The 19,435-nt window shown below is 34.7% G+C and overlaps 1 protein-coding gene across 11 annotated transcripts in view; it reads left to right on the top strand.

Moving 5' to 3' along the window:
* ABI3BP (ABI family member 3 binding protein) overlaps positions 1-19,435 on the top strand; it is a 267,293-nt gene that overhangs the window by 224,967 nt on the left and 22,891 nt on the right. For all 11 annotated transcript variants that reach the window (XR_012488058.1, XM_074301043.1, XM_074301042.1 and 8 more), the window contains 7 exons: positions 1,260-1,322; positions 9,816-9,899; positions 12,212-12,313; positions 12,936-13,064; positions 13,622-13,690; positions 15,172-15,381; positions 19,280-19,388. Coding sequence is in view for 10 of the 11 variants with exons in the window: in XM_074301043.1 (XP_074157144.1) it covers positions 1,260-1,322; positions 9,816-9,899; positions 12,212-12,313; positions 12,936-13,064; positions 13,622-13,690; positions 15,172-15,381; positions 19,280-19,388 (766 nt within the window). In the remaining variant the exon portion in view is untranslated. The remainder of the gene's footprint in view (positions 1-1,259; positions 1,323-9,815; positions 9,900-12,211; positions 12,314-12,935; positions 13,065-13,621; positions 13,691-15,171; positions 15,382-19,279; positions 19,389-19,435) is intronic.

The raw sequence follows: 19,435 nt of genomic DNA, 5'->3' as shown, positions 1-19,435 counted from the left end.
CTGAGAGGCTTAAGTGATTTGCCCAGGGGTTACCCAGATAGTAGGATTTGGAGGCAGGTTTCAAAACTAGATCCTTCTGATTTCAAATCCATTAATTATTCTTTCCACTACCATAGACCACTTGTGAATATACTGAATATATAATACCCTACCCTTGAAGCATTTCTAGTGCCTTTAAAAAGCATATACAAACATGCCCACTTAAGATATAAGAAAAGTAATGAGGATGTTTAAAGGAAAAGAGCCCTATAACCTTATAGTCTTATATACATAATCCTATAGCCCTTATAGTCTTAAAGATTTCATTGTGGAAATGGCACACATGCTAGGTCCCAAACAATAGAAATGATTTGGCAAAATAACTTGAAATCCTTCCCACAGAATTCTGTGGCCTACAAAGCTATGTAGATTGAGTAGCAACCAAGGGTATGTGTAGAAGTATATTAAGAAAACTGAAACTTCCAGTGAAGAATTTGAATAATTAGTAAAAAATAATCTTTTGAGCTTTGACAAGAGCAAGGACAATAGTGGGGGGTTTATTATTGTTTGTTTTTTAAGCAAAAATCAACTCATATATTCCCTTTATTCAAAAAAGAAAAGTGTCCATTCATTAGCATCTATAGCTATGAATACTTCCATGCTTCCTATGGCCACTTAGAATGCAATACTGGGCTCAAATATGAGAAATAAAAGATTAATGATACTTCCCCTCCACCCCCAAAAATTGTAGATAGACCAGGGAAATTCTCTAAAAGTTGTAAAATTGGCCTCATTAAGGTACCTTCATTAAGATCAATCAGACACTTGAAGGGAGTTTGCATTTCAATGAAATTTTGAAAAAAGCTATGGGCATTTGAGAAGCAGAGGTAAGAAAGAGGGGAGGAGAAAGTGGAGGAGAAGAGAAAGTTAAGAAGGAAGAGGAAAAGAAGGAGGAAAGGAGAAGAAGGAAAGAGAGGAAGGAGGAGGAGAAAAAGAAAAGGAGAAGGAGGAAGAGGAGGAGGAGGAGGAGGATCTAGAGCAACGAGAATGACATAACATCATTTGAATAGTTTAATAAGGTTAAAAAGTGGGGGAAAGGGTTTAAGTCAATGGTTTTAAAAACTGATTTGACATCCCCTCTTCTGGCCTATGCTATTCCAATACTCACCATTCATAATAACCCCTCTCCCTCAAAAACAATTTCTAATCTTTTTGTTTTCCTTGGCTGTTAAATTGTTTCAAGAAAATATTTTAACCTTAAATTCCTACTTTCTTTGCAGACAAAAATAGGACAATTACAGGAGCTGATAGGTTCAAACCCAATGGAATTTCTCAAGACACAGGTAATGATCAAAATGATGCTTTCTTTTAGTACTTTAGAACTAGAAGAGTCATTGTTAATTCTGAACAATTTTGCTGAATTCCCACATCAATTTTCTTGAAGTAATAGAGAGAGAGAGAGAGAGAGAGAGAGAGAGAGAGAGAGAGAGAGAGAGAGAGAGAGAGAGAGAGAGGGAGGGAGGGAGGGAGGGAGGGAGGGAGAGAGAAACACATACACACACTTTACACAAGATAGAATCCTAGAATCTCCTGTTGTTTGTGTGACTGGAATTAAAACTGAAACTAATCAGAAAGAGAAATTACAGAAATGGGACTTGAAAGTTTTCTAAATTAAATCCAATATGATAGAGATAGCATTCATTCCCAAATGAATAACTTACTAGTCCAAATAAACAAGAGCATTTCCCCATAGATAAATGATCTTAACATGGGAAATGTAATAAATGTATTAAGGCATCGTATTGGTCTTCACAAAGAGAACCCCTCCAAAAAAAAAGACTGTTCCCCCCTAATCTATAAATCTAAAAGTGACTTTGAAATTCTTTTTAAAAGTTTGCTTGTATTTAATCACTCAACAAGCATTTATTCAATGCTTTCTGTGTGTCAGACACTTAAATAAATTCTGGAAATACAAATGCAAGAACAAAGACAATCCCTACTATAAAAAGTTTTACTATTTCTAATGGGGGAAGACAAAAACAAAAAAAGAAATCTAAAAAGTTTGTGAACATATAAAGATATCTGGCCTCACAGGTTCCTGGTAAGGGAAATCTAAAGTGTAGTCTAGACAGGCATTAGACATGGCTAACCTGAGAACTCTCCTTAAATAAAGATTCTAGAAGAGCCATCTAATCAGAGGGAGAGACAACAGGAAGGTACTTCCAACTTGTGAATTTCAAGATTAGAGTGAGGCTTCGGAATGAAAAATTGGTCATGATAGATGAAGTTCAAAGTGCAGCTTGGAGAAGAATATTAACTCTCTTAACTCTCTGTAAAGGGCTATTTAATATACATGTGTGCATATGTATATAAATATATAGAAGTATATGTATGTATATGATATACATATACATACACACACACACACACACACATCACACACAAAATATAGTATATGTATATAATTAATCTGAGCTACTGGTCAGGTGATCTCTAAATAAGAGTAAAATGGTTATGACCTCTTTTAGGTCCCATAAAGCAAATGATCCCCAGTAGATAACACAAGACAACCAGATTATACCAATACATCCATCAATAGCCCTGGAATTGTTCTATTAATGATGGATTAGACTCCCAGATATCAGCATCAATAGGCTAACTAGAGTATGCATTCACAAGTTTTTCTAGTGAATGGAAGAACAAAGCATTTATTAAGTACTTACTATACATAAAGCAATAACCTAAGTGCCAGGGATACTAATAAAACTCTCAAGGAACTCAGGTTTGAATAGGGGAGATAATAGGGAAATTTCCAGGTACAAGACAAATGAAAAATTCCAAAGTACTTAAAATGCAATGGCAAGCAGGCAGTGAATTTTGTTTTTTTTTTTTCCTTCTACCTCTTGCAAGATTCAATATGATTCAACAAACACTGATGAAATATCTCTCACTGAATAGAGTATTGTCCCAGTTTCTAAGGGAGACATTATGTTTGGATCAAACAAGACCTTTATCTTTATGGACTTTATGGTCTAATAGGACTGAAAGTATTTTACATAATGGAAATTTAGGGAAATTTTTGTCAGTGTTTTCATTTTTCAAGGATGCTCCAGATGTGCAGATCCTTGACTAGGTATTTCAAAGTTTTAGGACCACAATGAAAAATGCCTTCAGCAAGACCACAAACTCTCTACCAGACAGTCCCTCAGACTTTCTGTGCTCTTCCAGCTGCCCTGTAAATACAACTATTTCTGAGTCAAAGAGCTATTGAATGTTCTTTTTGAACCAACTTGGCACTCACACTTCTAACCAATATAGTCACCGGCTAAACTTCTAGCCCACATCCACATGATATTCTAATAAGAGAACCAAGTTTCACTGCCTTTATGCCAAGTACATTTGGTTACCACAGAATGTAGATGCCAAGGTGAGGAACATGTCTTTACTCCCTAATCAATAGCACACTGAGCAGTGGTTAAATTTTATGATGTTTAGGCCAGTCTCATGATTGACTTTTGTGCTGGTTATTTATTTAACTTCTGGTGGCAGTGGAAGAGAGACCTACTCTTTTATGAACACTGTACCCTTTTTGATTGCAGAAATTTTTTTAGAAAATTTATTTCTCAATCAAATCTGTCCATAGTACCATAAATCTAAGGCTGGTAGGTATTCTGTAGGCCACTTTAAATGACCATCTCCTCCCCCTACATACCCCCAAATGATATATTTTTTCTAATTATATATAAAAACAATTGTTAACATTTTTTTAAAATTTTGATTTCCAAATTCTCTCCTCCCTAATTCCCCTCCCTAAAACAGTAAGCAATTTGATATGTTATACAATAAAATGCAAATGAAATATGAAAAACATTTACATATTAGTCATGTTGTGAAAGAAAACACAGACCAAAAGAAAATTTAAAAAAAATTAAAAAGTGTATGTTTAAGCCTGCATTCAAACTCCATCAGTTCTTTATCTGGAGCTATCTTGAGTCCTTAGAAATTGTCTTAGATCTTTGCATCACTGAAAAGAGCTAAGTCATTCACAATGGATTGTCATGCAATATTGCTGTACGTTTTCCTGCCAACTCCCTCTTTTATATATGAAGAAACTGAGGCCCAGGGAAGTTAATAATAAGAATCGCCAGCATTTAAATAGCAATTTAAGGTTTGCAGAGCATTTTACAATTATTATTTCATTTAATCTTACAACTAACCTGGGAAGTAGGTCTGTTTGTTGTCCCCCTTATGTAAATAGGGAAACTGAGACCGAGAAACATTAACTGACTTGTCTGAGTTCACATAGCTAATAAGTGTCGGAGACTAGATTTGAACTCAGGTATTCCTGAGTGCCAATCTACTATCCACTGCAATGCCCAGTTGCCTAGGTTAAATGACTTTTTCAAACTCACACAGTAAGTAGGATCTGATTAATGTCTTCTAACTATAAATCCATTCGCCCTTTCATTATATCATCTTTCCTTTCTCTCTGATCACTTATGCCATTTTACTGAAAATAAAATAGAAGTAAAAGTTAACATAAAGGTTCCTACAGTTTCTAGTTTACTTCACATTAATATTCAATTTCTAACCAATGAACCATGAATGAAATTATTGGTGGCCTCTTATATCAGAGCTACAGAGACAAATTTCTCATTTTCCTCCAGATAATTTTATATAAAAATATTGAACTTATAATATCAGTCCTCTCACATGGGCTGGCCCCAGACAGCTTTTAACTAATTCATTTCAACCAATATTAAGAATTTAGTATGCAGAAGCTTCTGGGATAGACGCTGAAGATACAGAAATGAATACAACCGAGTGTACATTCCCTAGGTCCTCATAATTTACATTTGGTGGGGAAAGGGGAAAATGTAATAAGTGCAAAGATTGTGAAGTCTTTTTCTTCACATCAGTTGTACCTCTTAATCCTCACCCCAACATTCTTCAGATATACTAAACCATCATGCTCTCCCCTCCCCCCTTCATTTGCTATTAAGGAAAATAAGGTTCTAAATAGGCACCTAGTAACTATAATTTCTTTTCTCAAGCAGTAGGAAACAACTTCCACTTATTCGCCTGTCACTCTTCTTAAATCTCTAGTCTGGGTTCTGACCTCATCATTCAGCTGAAATTGCTGTCTCCAAAATCATTAATGATCCCTTAACTGCCAAATCTTATGGTCTTTTCTCAGTCTTCATCCCACTTGACTTCTGAGCAGGCTTTGATACTATAGATCATCCTCTTTTTCAAGGCTTTTCAGATATTACTTTCCTCTTGGTTGCTCTGCTACACACCTGACCGCTTCTCAGTTATTTTTGCTAGCGCTTTATCTAGATGGCACCCACTACTTGTGGGTATCTCTAGGGCTCTATCCTGGGTCCTCTTTTCTTTTTCCTTTATATAATTTTATGTGGTGATCTCCACAGATTCTATGGATTCAATTACTACCTCTATGTCAATGATTATTTAATCTAGTATCCAGCCTTAAACACTCTCCTGATATTTTGTCTTAAATTTCTAACTGCCTATTTGATACTTTAACTGGATATTACATAAACATTAAATTCAGCATGTCTGAAATATAACTCATTATTTTTCTGCCAAAACCCTCCCTTCTTCCTAACTCATGCTTGACTGTAGAGAATACCATGATCCTTCCAGTCACCCAGGCAGGCAATCTAGCTATCATCCTCCATGCCACAGTCTCTTCTCCCCCATATTCAAGTTGTTGCCCAAGTCCCATTGAGTCTATCTTGCAACATTTCTCATATATTTCCTCATCCTTCCCCTTATACCATCACTGTCCTTGCACATTATCACTTAATGTCTTGTGACATGACTATTATTGCAATAGGCTGCTAATTTGTCTCTCTGTTTTAGGTCTCTTTCTGTAATGCCAGAGAAAATGAAGCAGGATAGAAATCAGAGTTTTTAATATTTTACTTGCATTTCTGAGAGGGAGAGATAGTGCTGGGGCCCCCAGGGCTGATGTCCAAAGCATCCAGCAGTGAATGTGGGTTCTCAATGACATATATATCCTTGGTTCCAAGCTTGGGGCTCTACAACAAAGAAGGGTGGAGTCCAAATTCTGATGAGCAGGAATCTCTAGTCAGGGACCATCAATCTGGTTTTGACAGGTTGGGGGGGGGAAGTAGGACCATAAATTCTAACAAACTGGGAGTTTAAGGATGTATTGAGCTTAGAGGTAGGAAGTTTGGAACTTAAAAGTTATAAACAATGCCAATTAGGTATCTGAAATAGGACATCTGCAGTCTTATCTTCTAGAATATCAGATCTCCACAGCTCTAATTATCTCAGTTCTAATGGGCAGAAAAGGAATATTGCAACTAGGGAAACTGAGGCAGGACAATAAAAGGAAACTGTGGCACAACATTTCCACCTCAGTTCTTCCTCTATTCAACTATCAAAGTCACCATCCTAAGCTAACCTAAGTAATCATGTTACTTACTCATTTATTAAACTCCAGAAGTTTCCTATTGCCTGTAGGGACAAACATAAAATCTTCTGTTTGGCCTTCAAAACTTTTCATAATCTGGCTCCTTTCCACTTTTCCAGTCTTCTTATATCTTACTCCCTTCCATGTGACTCTGGCCCCCTTGCTATTCCTCAAATGAAGCATTCCATCTCCTGATTGTGCACTTTTCCTGTCTTTCCTGAACACCCAGATTCTCTTTCTTTCTCTCATCTCCATATCCTGATTTCCTTGGCTTCCTTTAAGTCTCCACTGAAGTCTCAACTTTTGCAAGAAGCCTTTCTTAACATCTCTTAATGCTAGTGTCTTCCTTCTGAAATAGCCCCTAATTTATCCTACCTGCATCTTATTTATGCCATAGGTGCATACATGTTGAGTCCCCCCACTATATTGTGAGCTCCTTAAGGTCAAGGACAGTTGTTTGCCTTTCTTTGTATTTCCAGTACAGTGCCTGATACATGTGCAGTTCACTCATTTTTCAGCATTTTTCTTTGTGATCCCATTTGGGGGTTCTTGGTAAAGATACTGAATTAGTATGTCATTTTTTTCTCCAGCTTATTTTCCACATGAGGAAATTGAGGCAGTTAAGTGACTTGTCCAGGGTCATACAGCTAGTATGTCTGAGACAAAATTTGAATTGAAAGAAGATGGTCTTTTTGATTCCAAGCCCAGTGTACCTCCTAACTGCCCACCTGGCATATAATTGGCAATTAACAAAGCCTGTTGACTTGACTATTTCAACAATGAATGCATTCCTTGCTATTTTTTTTCTTACTAAATAAAGGAAAATGGAATGTCTCCAAATTTGGTGGCAAGTAGAACTCCTATTTATAGTATTTAATTCACATATCTTTCAATATTTGAGAACACATGATTTAGGAAGTGTGATGAATAGAGTACTAAACCTGAAGAACTAAATTTGAATCCTGCCTCCATCATTTGCTGACTGTGTGATTCTCAACAAATCATTTTACTTCTCCATACCTTTATTTCCTTATCTCTAAGATGAGGGATTTAGATTTGATGACCTCTAAAGTTCTTTCCAATTCTAAATCTATCATTCTATGGTCCTGTGTTTACATGGATATGATTATTTTCTCCCCGATACCAAATGGAATCTTTTCAGGTCTTAATGAAAGGTCTTTATGAACTGCTATAGCTTAAAAAATCATTTGATGACTAGATCTCCAATGATGAGCCTCACTGATCTTACTGAGGCTTATCAAGGCTGACAGTTGCCAATCTAAAACCAGGCTAGTACTTGGAGCCTTTCCATCATGGTAGAACCTGGCAGACAGTATTTCACTGGTCTATCTTTCAGGAATCCAGGGTTATCTCAATCTGTGATGGACCAGAGTAGGACTTCAATAACAATTGCACGGTTTGCCTCATGCTCTGAATTCATATCTCTCACAATTTGATTCTCACAATAACATGAGAATAAATATTATTTAAATTGTAGAGTAAGGAAATCAAAGCTTTAAAATATTATTGTTAACTCAAGAACACTAGTTTATAAGTAGAAACAAAACCAAGATTTGAATTCTTGTCTTCTAAACAAAAAAAAATTGTTTTTAATATGTTTAAAGAATCTGAAAGCTAGTTTCATAGGTATTCTGCTCTCTTTGCTACAGGACACCACCAAACATATAAACCATTCATTTTTGTTATACTTTCATACCTATTAGCAAGTCAATCTTAATTTAGATTTGGAATTTTTAACAGAGAACTACAACAGAGGTTTTTTTAAGGCATCCTTGAAGGATATTCTGCCCAAGCTTTGAACACTTCTATTTTCATATTGATAGTCATTCATGTCAGGACAGGAGATAATTTTGTAATGTGTCAAAATGTGAAGAAAAAGTTGGCTCACCCTTTTCACAGAGCATTCACCCCAAATCAGAGTTTGGATAATTAGAACAGAGATTGAGCAATTACCACTCACAGATCTGTTGTGGTCATTTAGAAGACTTGGCATGGAATGTTTATAGATCAGTTTCTTTCAAAATAATAATTTACTGTTCTAAGCTTTGCCAGGTTTTGTTTAAAACCCCTGATGCTAAGAGCTTTATTTCCTGGCTGAGTGTCATGACGAGGCAAGGTCTCTTTGGGAATATTTTCAAGTTGAATTAGTCAGTGCCAACTAAATCATAGTGGAATTCTAAGGTTGTGTGGCAGCTTTTTTCTAAAACCACAAAATGCATTCAAACATATTTGTTGAACATAATACAATTCTGCAGATGAAATCTTAAGAATACATTTTAGTAAGGCAACACTAAATAAGAAAGCAGGCCAGTATAAACATGTAAAGTTGAGGTGGAAAGGCAGGAAAATCATATTAATAGGTTTATATGTTTTATCATCATGGAGCATTTGAGCAAAATAATCATAGGTCATAGATTCATGCAAATCATGCAAAATCAACAATCCAACATCATATAGCAACTAAAAAAAGTTCACATAGTGCTTTAAGGTTTACAAAATATTTCACTTAAATCATTTCATTTGATCTTCAGGTGGCACAATGGAGAGAGTGCTGAACATTCGGAAGACTCATTTTCATGAGTTCAAATCTGGTGTCCAATACTCATTAGCTCTATGACCCTGGGCAAGTTACTTAATTCTGTTGGTCTCAGTTTCCTCATATGTAAAATGACTGGAGAAGGAAATGTCAAATCACTCCATTATTTTGACAAAAAAAATCCCAAATGAACCTTATGGAGAGTTGGACACAATGGACAACCAACCAATCTAAACAACACTATGAAATCAATATTCTAGACATTAATATTCAATTAAAACTACAAAATCAATGAATAAAGATATAAACATTAGCTTTCAACTGTTCAAAATGCTTTCTTCACAGAATGTTTTATAATTATAATAGTACAACTATTATTATTACCATTTTATAGATGGAAAAATTGAAAATTATATAAATGAAATCACTTAGCTAAGATCACAAAGTTAGTGATTATCTGAATCAAGGTTTGAGCATTGTTCTCACTTCAAGTTGGGTGTTCTTTCAATTACCTGATGTTTCATTTTCAATAAAAAGAAAATCCCATTCAGTAAAGATATCCAAATTAGAAAAAAAAATTTCCCTAAGAGCAGCTTATTTTTACCCAGATTAAAAAAAAAAAAAGGTCATAAATTAAGTATTACTAATAGTAAGGAAAAACTTTGTAGTCCCATTGACTAAGATCTACCAATGGATAGAAAGTAATGATTTTTCTGAAATTTCAGTATACTGTACCTAAAAAGAGAAATAAAATGGATTTTAAGTTTCATTTTAGAATAAATACGTTAAATATACATTTTTATTTTTATTTAATAGATTACATCAAACCAAGCTCTGGAGATATTAACAAGCATATCAGTGCCCCCAAAAATGTTTCACTTGATGCTACAAAAAAACCAGGTAAGACCAGGTCATGATAAAAATGGAACAATGATGCTTCGGTGAAGCACAATAACGAATTTCAATTTACCTCATATACCATAATGTGATATAATTGTGTGGCCCCAAGAAAATTATGCTTACTCTTAGAGCTTCAATTTTTTTCCTCTGCAAATGGAGACTTTAAAGAACAGATCTTCTGGTTATCAGAAAGTTATTGTCAAGATTAATAAGTAAAAGCACTACACAAATATGAGGATAAGAACTGCACTTGTGATTTCATTAGTAAAGAGAATTCCCAGAAGCTTCTTCTAATGGGAACTTTACTACTATTTAGAGACTTACAGAGTTGTCTTAGAACACCAAGAGATTAAATAATATTTATCCATGCTCAGAAAGCAGCTGTCAGAGCTCAGGTCTTCCTGCCTCCAAGGATGGCAACCTATTTACTATACAACAGATGGCATAATTATGTATACTCTATAATATCCAAAATTAGACACCTCTCCACTGAAATTCACCCCATAACTTGAAGCTACCAATATATTACTAATGGAACATATAAATTTTGTAAAATTATTAGGAAAATATTTTCCTTTAGGGTTAAAAATAATCCATCTGTCCATTAGGCTTATAATAGCTTCTCAGGATATGCCACCTGAATAATTATTTTATATTTAATTCTTTGTTAATCATTTACTATTATTTTCTTTTTTGTACTTAATTTAGTGCTAAGAGGTTACAGGCTATAAGATGCTAGAGGAGATATATGAGATAGATTCTTAACCTATTAGACACAATTTTTGTTATTTTAAAAATTATTTTCCCTTCTTTTTATTTTTTATTTATCCCCAATTACATGGAAAAGCAAAATTTAATATTTGTTTTCAAAAGTTTTGAGTTCCAAATTCCCTCCATCCCTTCCTCTCTTCACTCTCAGTGAGAAAGTAAGCAATTTGACATGTTATACATATGTAGTCATTCAAAACATATATTAGTCATGTTGTGAAAGAAAACACAAGTACACAAAAATGAAAATAAAGTAAAAAAAAAAAAGTGTGCTTCAATCTGCATTCAGATTACATCAGTTCTTTCTCTAAAGATGGATAGTATTTTTCATCATAAGTTTTTTGAAATTGCCTTGGATCATTGCATTGCTGAAAATATCTAAGTCATTCACAATTATTTATCATACAATATTGCTGTTATACAATGTTTTTCTGATTCTGCTTTCTTCACTTTGCAGCAGTTCATGTGAATTTTTCCAGGTTTTTTTGAGAGCATCCTGCTCAACATTTTAATGGCACAATAGTACTCTGTCACAATCAGATACCACAACTTGTTTAACCATTCCCCAATGGATGGGCATCCCCTCAGTTGTAAAAATTCTTGCAGAATATTTTTTGTGCATGTTGTTTAGGGGAAGTAGATAAAGATGTGGCCAGATTTCAGAACCTAGAAAATTGAATAAGATAATTTCTTCACTATGCAAAGGTCTGTGTTTTACAAAAAAAGACTTCATTCAGTGGCCTCTGTCCTAAAATGTATTTATAGATCATTAACTATATGTATTTATAGATCATTAACCATTTGATAATGAGGGAAGTGGAAGCTAAAAACTTAAAATGGAAATGTTTAGAGCCATGACCAATTAAAGACCAAAGAGATGATTGCGCATGTGTAATCTATATTAGATTGCTTGCTATATTGAGGGAAGGGAAAGGGAAGAAGAGCAATCTTATAAAAATGAAAGTTCAAAACTATCTTTATGTTAAATTGGAAAAAAAATATTATTTCAAAAAGAAATAAAAATAAATAACAATGATAAGTCAAGATAAAGAATCTCTGAAATGTGGAAACATGAGAAAAATTACAAATTCTGACTTGCATTCAACATTTTAAGTGACAAAAATTTAAAAGTTAGCATATATGTAGGTTTACAATCTATGTAATATGCCTTGTGAGGCATATTCTATTATTATCCCCATTTTATAGATGAGGAAACTGAGGTTCAGAGAGATGGAGTGACTTGCCCAAGGTCACACAGTTAGTAAGTATATATTTCAGGATTTGAACTCAGATTTTCATGACTCCTAGTCCAGCACTCTATGCACTATATCACCTAGTTGCCAATGACAAAATATAGAGAGAAAGAATATGATACTTTTATATTATGATGTCTGGTCATCATTTTATGCTTCATGAAGTACATTAGCTCTTATAGTCCATAGGTATTTTATCATTCCCTTTTTTTCATACAAAGACCAATCTTCTTATAATTGTGTTGCTATATTCTTATGAATGACAGCAATGTGTGTAATGTGATCTTCTAGGTACAGTGGCCAAGACTCATCATCCCATCTTGCCACCTGCTAAACCAACCCGAAGAAAGCTTCAACCACCAATCAATGTGACTAGCAAACCAGGAAGTACAGGTATGTCAAGTTCCCTTGATCAAGTCCCATCCCTCCATTTTTATTTTAAATATTTGTCAGTCACCTCAGAGCAAACTAGTCCTTAGTATCTTCGATGGAAATGTAAGGAGCATCAGAAGTAAATTATACTTTTAAAAAACCTCCTGTACCCCCTGAATGAATTCTCTCTGTGCGTATGGTGTCGTTGAGCCAGGTACTCTCAGCCATTTGCCATCTGGCCAGATTTGAGTAAGCATTATAACAATGCCAATTAATCCCCACTATCATAACCCTAGTGATTTTCCCAGGGTCTTTGTGTGTAGAGGGTGGAGAAAAGCATATTCAGGTTTTATAGCTGTTAGTCGATGAAGATTGTTTTAGATTGCTTACTTACCTTCCAGAAAGTAACCTAAAAGGATAATTCTGAGATAGAGGCAGGATATATTCCCTCAGTCCCACTTCTGACATTATGGTAGCCATTAGAGATGACAGAATTTCAACAGAGACTTTCAAATGAACAGAAAAGCTGTTGTATGAAACTCCAAATCCAGCGGTCTCCTTCCTGAAGAGGCTATACCTTCTCTCATTAGAAAAATGGGAAATTATGTTGTACTAAAATAAAAGTAGATGTTTTACCAACTAGGAACCATCTTGTTACCACGAGTAACATCCCCTCCTCCAAAGGTGACAGTCAAACCTACTGGCCCCACTGTGCCAAAGAAGATTGAGACAGAGAAAAAGCAGCCAACCGCCTCTGTTTCAGGAGAATATGGTAAGTATGGAAGCTGGTTGCCCACTGGATGCTTAATGCAAAATATAAAGAGGTTATTTCATGGCAGGAAAGAAAGCAACCTATAAATTAATCAACCATGGATGTTAGTACCAGAGCTTCTCTTTTTCTTTTCATTAAAGATTCATTTGGTTGTTCTTTTAGGAAGGGGAGGGAAATAAGATATTCCACTGCAGACAAATTCGCATTGAGATATAGAGAGTACCCAAAGAAGATGAGGTAATGGATAAAAAGAGTGAGAAACCAGAATCCCAAAGTACCAGGATCAAAATGGATTGGAGGTGTAGCATATTATCTTGCCCTGCCTCAAAGGCAGTAGCAGAGAAATGATAAAAGCTCTTGACAATGTAATCAATATGTATGGGCTTCAGTAGAGTTCTTCACAGATTGACTTCTTGGCTATAAATCCCATAGTAATGGATTGGGAAGAGAGTTGAGGAAGATTTGGAATTGAAGCTTTTTTTTTTTCCTTCATAACTTCTTGAAGCTTTATTTCTTCTATTTGGCAGAGTTGTTTATACTAACCCTGTCTTTTGCAGGTAATTTGACTGACTTTAGCTCAAGCCCTACAAGAGAGACTGATTCCCTGGGAAATCAGCGGTTTGTGGGTAGGTCTTCCATGGTTGGAAATGCTATTATTTTTATTTATATTGAACTTGACTTATCATTTTCACTTTCCTTTTTCTTTTGACAAACATGATATGTAGTCCAGCGATCATTTTAGTCAAAACTATCAAAGGACTGCATGTAAGTGGTTTCTTCGCACTTCCCCTATCATTTTCTGACTATAATACTGAAATTTCTCCAAACATTCTGCTGTGACTTACCAAATGACTTCTCTTGGTGGCAATCATCTGTAGAAGGATCTACTAGAGAGTATATTCTTCTCAGAAAGGGAATCAAATCTTCTACATCTCATATCTCCAACATTGCCTGGCATAGTGCTCTGCACATAGTAGGCTTATAACAAAGTGTGGAATGAATGAATGAGTGAGTGAATAGATGAATAAGTGAATAAAGAAGATGAAAAAACAAATTCCTGGGTTAAAATTCAGAGATATACAATCTTTGACTGTCTCTAAGCATGGGAACAGAGAAATTTTTTTAAAAGGAACTATAATAAAATATGGGATACAGATAAAGAACTGCACATGTTGACTTATAGGGCAATAAGTCTTGCAATAAATTACAATTTTCATCACATGGATCATAAAGTTTCTGAATTATTTATAGCAAGTTTTTTGATTCCATATGAGTTTTTTACTGCCTACCCCAAATTCCTTAACCATCCAGAGGTAGAAAGTAAATTTAATATTACCGTAAGAACAATATTTTTATAAATGTATTGTATTGTATGACTATTATTGAAAATAATAATAAATTCATTTATTCAAGATAATTTGGCATGACTATTATTAAAAATAATAAAAAACTCATTCATTCAAAACATTTAATTTGAAAATATCCACGGCTTTGAATTGGCAGAGGAGTAAGAGAAGGGAACAAGTATTTATTAATCACCTTCTATATATCAACCATTATGCTAATTGCTTTATAAATATTATTTCATGTGATCTTCACAATAATCCTGTGAACTAGGTGTTAAATATTATACCCACTTTAAGTCGAGAAAACTGAGGCAAACAGCAATTAAGTGACTTGCCCGGGGTCAAACAGCCAGTTTATGAATGATGTCTGATTTGAACTCAATTCTTTCTGATTCCAAGCCCACTGTGCCACCTACCTGTGGAGGATAGAGCAAAGAATTTGGAGAGAGAGTTTGAGTTCATCCAGTCCATGTTATTTGTTGCCTATATGAACATGAGCAAATCATTTAATATCTTTGGGTTCCAGTTTTCTCATTTGTAAAACCAAAGTCTGATCACAAAATCTACAATTGTTTGGGAAGTACACCTTCCTACTCTCCTCCATGTGCATGGGCAATTGAAAGTGCACCATGCTATAATTACACTCTGGCCAGGTACCTTGCCACCTAGAATTATGTTGAATGTGAACACTTGTTTTCAATCTGCCTTCTGAACTTTAGAGACTAAACATTAGTAACAAATGCTAACTGATTTCCTTCTAGCTCCTCACGTGCGATACATCCCAAAGCCTGAGAATGAGCCATGTTCTATCACTGATTCTATGAAGCGGTTCCCAACGGAGGAGGTATCAGAGGAGAGCCCCACAAGCCCACCCCAGAATCCTCCTACCAACCTCACTGTGGTCACAGTGGAAGGATGCTCATCGTTCGTCATACTGGACTGGGAGAAGCCACAAAATGATACTGTCACTGGTCAGTTAATGACTTAAAGACTGTTTCAGTGGAAAGATTTTTAATTCTAACTGAGGAAGTCTCTTGTGAGAATGTAGTGAGACCCTATCAATATTTGTCTGGTAGTCTTGTTATACATAGTTTTCAGTGTGCATGCCTTATTTATTATTTATTCTTGGTCTGCACTCATGTAGGGCACTGTTGTATTCTAGACTCCTGGTGGAAAAAATGTGTTGCTTTGATCAATCACCAGGGTGATTGTACAACCGTGTGGAAGGAGCAGCATGATCCAGTGGAGAGAGAACACCTGGATTTAAATGCTATCTCAGATTAATTATCACTGTGACTCTGGACAAATCACTTATCCCCTCTGGATCTAATCTTTCATTTGAGGGGTTGGTTTCAAGAAGAAGTAAAGTACTATAAGATTGCATTTGACCTGAAATCAGAAAAACTTAGCTTAAAATCCATCCTCAGACACTTATTAGTTGTGTGATCCTCTATCTCAGTTTGCTTATTTGTAAAATGACATCTAAAGTTTGTTTCCTATCTAAATCTATGAGGGTAAATCATTTCACCATTCTGGACCTCGGGGTCCTTATTTATAAAATTCAGGGATCAGACCAGCGATTGCTGATGATTACAATTTTCTTAAATTATTCAACCAAATGTCACCACCTTGTCATGGTGTTATAATTCTTGTGGATGTTCAGTCTTCATGACCCCACTTGGGGTTTTCTCAGCAAAGACACTGAGATGGTTTACCACTTCCTTCTCCAGCTCATTTAATAGATGAGGAAACTGAGCAAACAGGATTAAATAATAGCGAGCCAGTGTCTGAAGTCACATTTTAACACAGGAGACCAGTCTTCCCGACTCCAGGGCAGCACTCTGTGCACTATGGCTCCACCTAGCTGTGATGGCAATTCAAAGGATGGGCCAACAGAACATATTCTGACTGTTCACCCTTCAAGGACAGATTTTACTCACTTTGGAGATTACAGGACACCAGATTAGCTGTAGAGTAGTGAATTTTCTGACAAGAACAATTAACAAAAACCATCTATTAAGGCTTAAATGGATTGCCTAATGAATGATGAATTCAGATGAATTTAGGAGAAAGTATTCAAACAAATATCATCAAAAATCCATGAAACACTCAATCAACTAGCATTTATTAATAATAGCCCACTTTGTTCCAGAAACTGTACATTGTTGTTATTGTTGTGCAGTCATTTCCAGTCATGATTGACACTTCATGACTCCATTTGGGGTTTTCTTGGCAAAGATATTGGAGTTGTTTGCCTTTTTCAGAAATTTTACAGATGAGGAAACTAAGGCAAACAGGATTAAATGACTTGCCTAATCCCAGTTAGTAAGTATCTAAAGTCAGATTTGAATTCAGGAAATATATATATATATATATATATATATATATATATATATATATATATATATATATATATGTATATGTAAAACCAAAGAAATGAGAAGAAGAAAAGGAATGGAGGAAAATAAGACAGTTTAAAGAACCCAATTCTCTTGTTATTTCTGGGGTAGATTGTGGGTCATATGATAATAATAACATTCCTACACTTTAGAATATAAGAGAAAAATATTAAAGTCTGTTGACCAATCACTTATTGAATCCATTCTTAATACCAATAATAATAGCTAACATTTATATTGCACCTATTATGTGCTAGGTACTGTGCTAAGCATTATTTCATCCTATGGGGGATTTGTGTTTCTTTCACCATATCACTCTGTGCTTTGTTTTTCTATAAGAGAAAGGATCCAAAGTTGTTCAGGAATACTGCTTTAGAAATAGTCTCGCAATGGTCCTCACACTTTTTAAATAGGGGGCCAGTTCACTGTCCCTCAGACTGTTGGAGGGCTGGACTTTAGTTAAAAACAAAAGCTCTCTGCCCCTTAGCCCACTTGCCATAACCCAGCAGGCCACATAAACGTCCTCAGCCCACTGCATCTGGCCCATAGGCTATAGTTTGAGAACCCCTGCTCTAAAGTATCATAATAATGGGTGTGTGTTTGTGGGCGTATATGTATTAGAGAGCTTGCTCAGAATTCATGATCAAAATGTGTCAAACTAAAATGAAAATAGATCCCTAAAGAGCACATATTAACTTAGAAAAACACAAATTAACATCAATATTGTATTGTATTGTATTGTATTTTGTTAAATATTTCCCAATTATATTTTTATCCAGTTTCTATTGCACTCGGGAATCTTGTGAGCCTCAAGTTTGTGTATACACATTTATGTACTTGTAAATTATAAGAACATATAATTCCATACTAATATATTATGAACAGCATAAAATGAAATAAAATTCAGATATATATAAAACATAAAATATATTAGAAAAATAAAACATTTAATAAACTATTTTAAAATGGTAAAAAATGTAGAAAAATATAACTTTAAAAAGACTCCCTTGAGTAAAATTGGAAAATATATGTCAATCATAAGCATTTGTTTTTAATCTCTTAACCTAGTTGTTGTACCTTAACTTGACCTCTCCAGCACATATTTTTAACTCAACACTATTAGCAGAAATCCAAATTAAAATGCTAAGACACCCATCTCACCTAATATACAATCTGTATAGAAGTGATAGCTTATTTCTTTCTTTTATTTCTTTATTTATAGCACTTAACAAGACAAAGTTCTAGCTAAAGTTCGACAAGAAAGAATAATTAGCTATTTTAGAAATGGCACAATAATATTCTGAGAGTTAAAATTTTGAAGAATGATCTCTGCTTTGTTTAGAGCGGCAAGTACATAAAAATGCTTTCTGGCATGAAATTCAGAGTTACTTGTGGAAATGTTGACATACTTTTATTAATCAAGATTACCAAGATAGAAGCTTGGTCTTAAAAATAACTGAGAAAAGAGTGAAAGCAGAGCATAGTTTATCTTGTTAATTTATCTTTCACTAAGAATATTTGTCAATTAAGTTTTTTCACAGCAAAATATGTATATGTTTGGATGACCCACCACTAGATTGTAAACTCTTCAGACAAGTATCAATTTCTCTACTTCCTCCATGATACCTCCCACAGCATCTAATACTTTGCTTTGTGCACAGTGTGTATATAAGAGCTATTATTGGATGATTGGTAGTCAGAGAAGTGGCTGCCAAGACCTCAAACGATAATAGCAACATCTTAAATTTTCTCTAGTAGCCAACATTTTTGAAATGTGTTTCAGGCAGCTACCAAAGTTCTTCCAAGAGTACATTCTTGAAAAATGTAAATCTTAAAGTACAATTCCAATTTGGAAATGATTATCACTTAGAACAACCCAGGGCAGCTGAGTCGCATAGTGGATAGAGCTCAAGGCTAATGTCAGGAAGATTATCTTCATGAGTTCAAAGCCAGCCTCAGAAATCTAGTAACTGTGATCCTGAGCAAGTCACTTAATCCTATTTGCCTCAGTTTCCTCATCTGTAAAATGAGTTGGAGAAGGAAATGACAAGCCACTTCAATATATTTACCAAGAAAACTGCAAATGGGGTCACAAAAAGTAAGACATGCCTGAAAAAACAAAAGCCTGAAAAGAAACATAAAGATTCTAGATTTGGTAATTAATTGTTTCACTTTAAACTTATGTAGTAATTGTTCAATTAACTAATGTAATATAATAGAAAGAGCATTGCATCTGGCATCAAAAGAAGGGTACAAATCCTGATTCTACCATTTACTGGTTGTGTTATCTTATGTGAAACACTTAACCTCTCTAAAACCCTTTTTTTTCTCAACTATACAATGGAAGTAATAATAATACTCTAGCTAACTCAAGATTGTTTTAAGGAAATTTCCACATAATCTTGAATTTGTATATTCATTTGAATGGATGTTATTATTTATTATTTGATTAATTTGTTTCCTTTTTTAGAATATGAAATTAGATCCAAAGAAAATGGAGCACCCACTGGGAAGAAGGAATCAATTCAAACTACAAATCAAACTTTCTCCACAATAGAAAATCTAAAGCCAAACACCAGGTAAGACAATTTGCCATTTTCTGAACAAAATCTAGTAGATATCAATT

The sequence above is a fragment of the Sminthopsis crassicaudata genome, chromosome 3 (genome assembly GCF_048593235.1).
Source record: "Sminthopsis crassicaudata isolate SCR6 chromosome 3, ASM4859323v1, whole genome shotgun sequence".
NCBI classification, from domain to species: Eukaryota; Metazoa; Chordata; class Mammalia; order Dasyuromorphia; family Dasyuridae; genus Sminthopsis; species Sminthopsis crassicaudata.
Note: the sequence above shows the minus strand (reverse complement) of the source record. Positions and strands in the feature narration are given on the sequence as shown.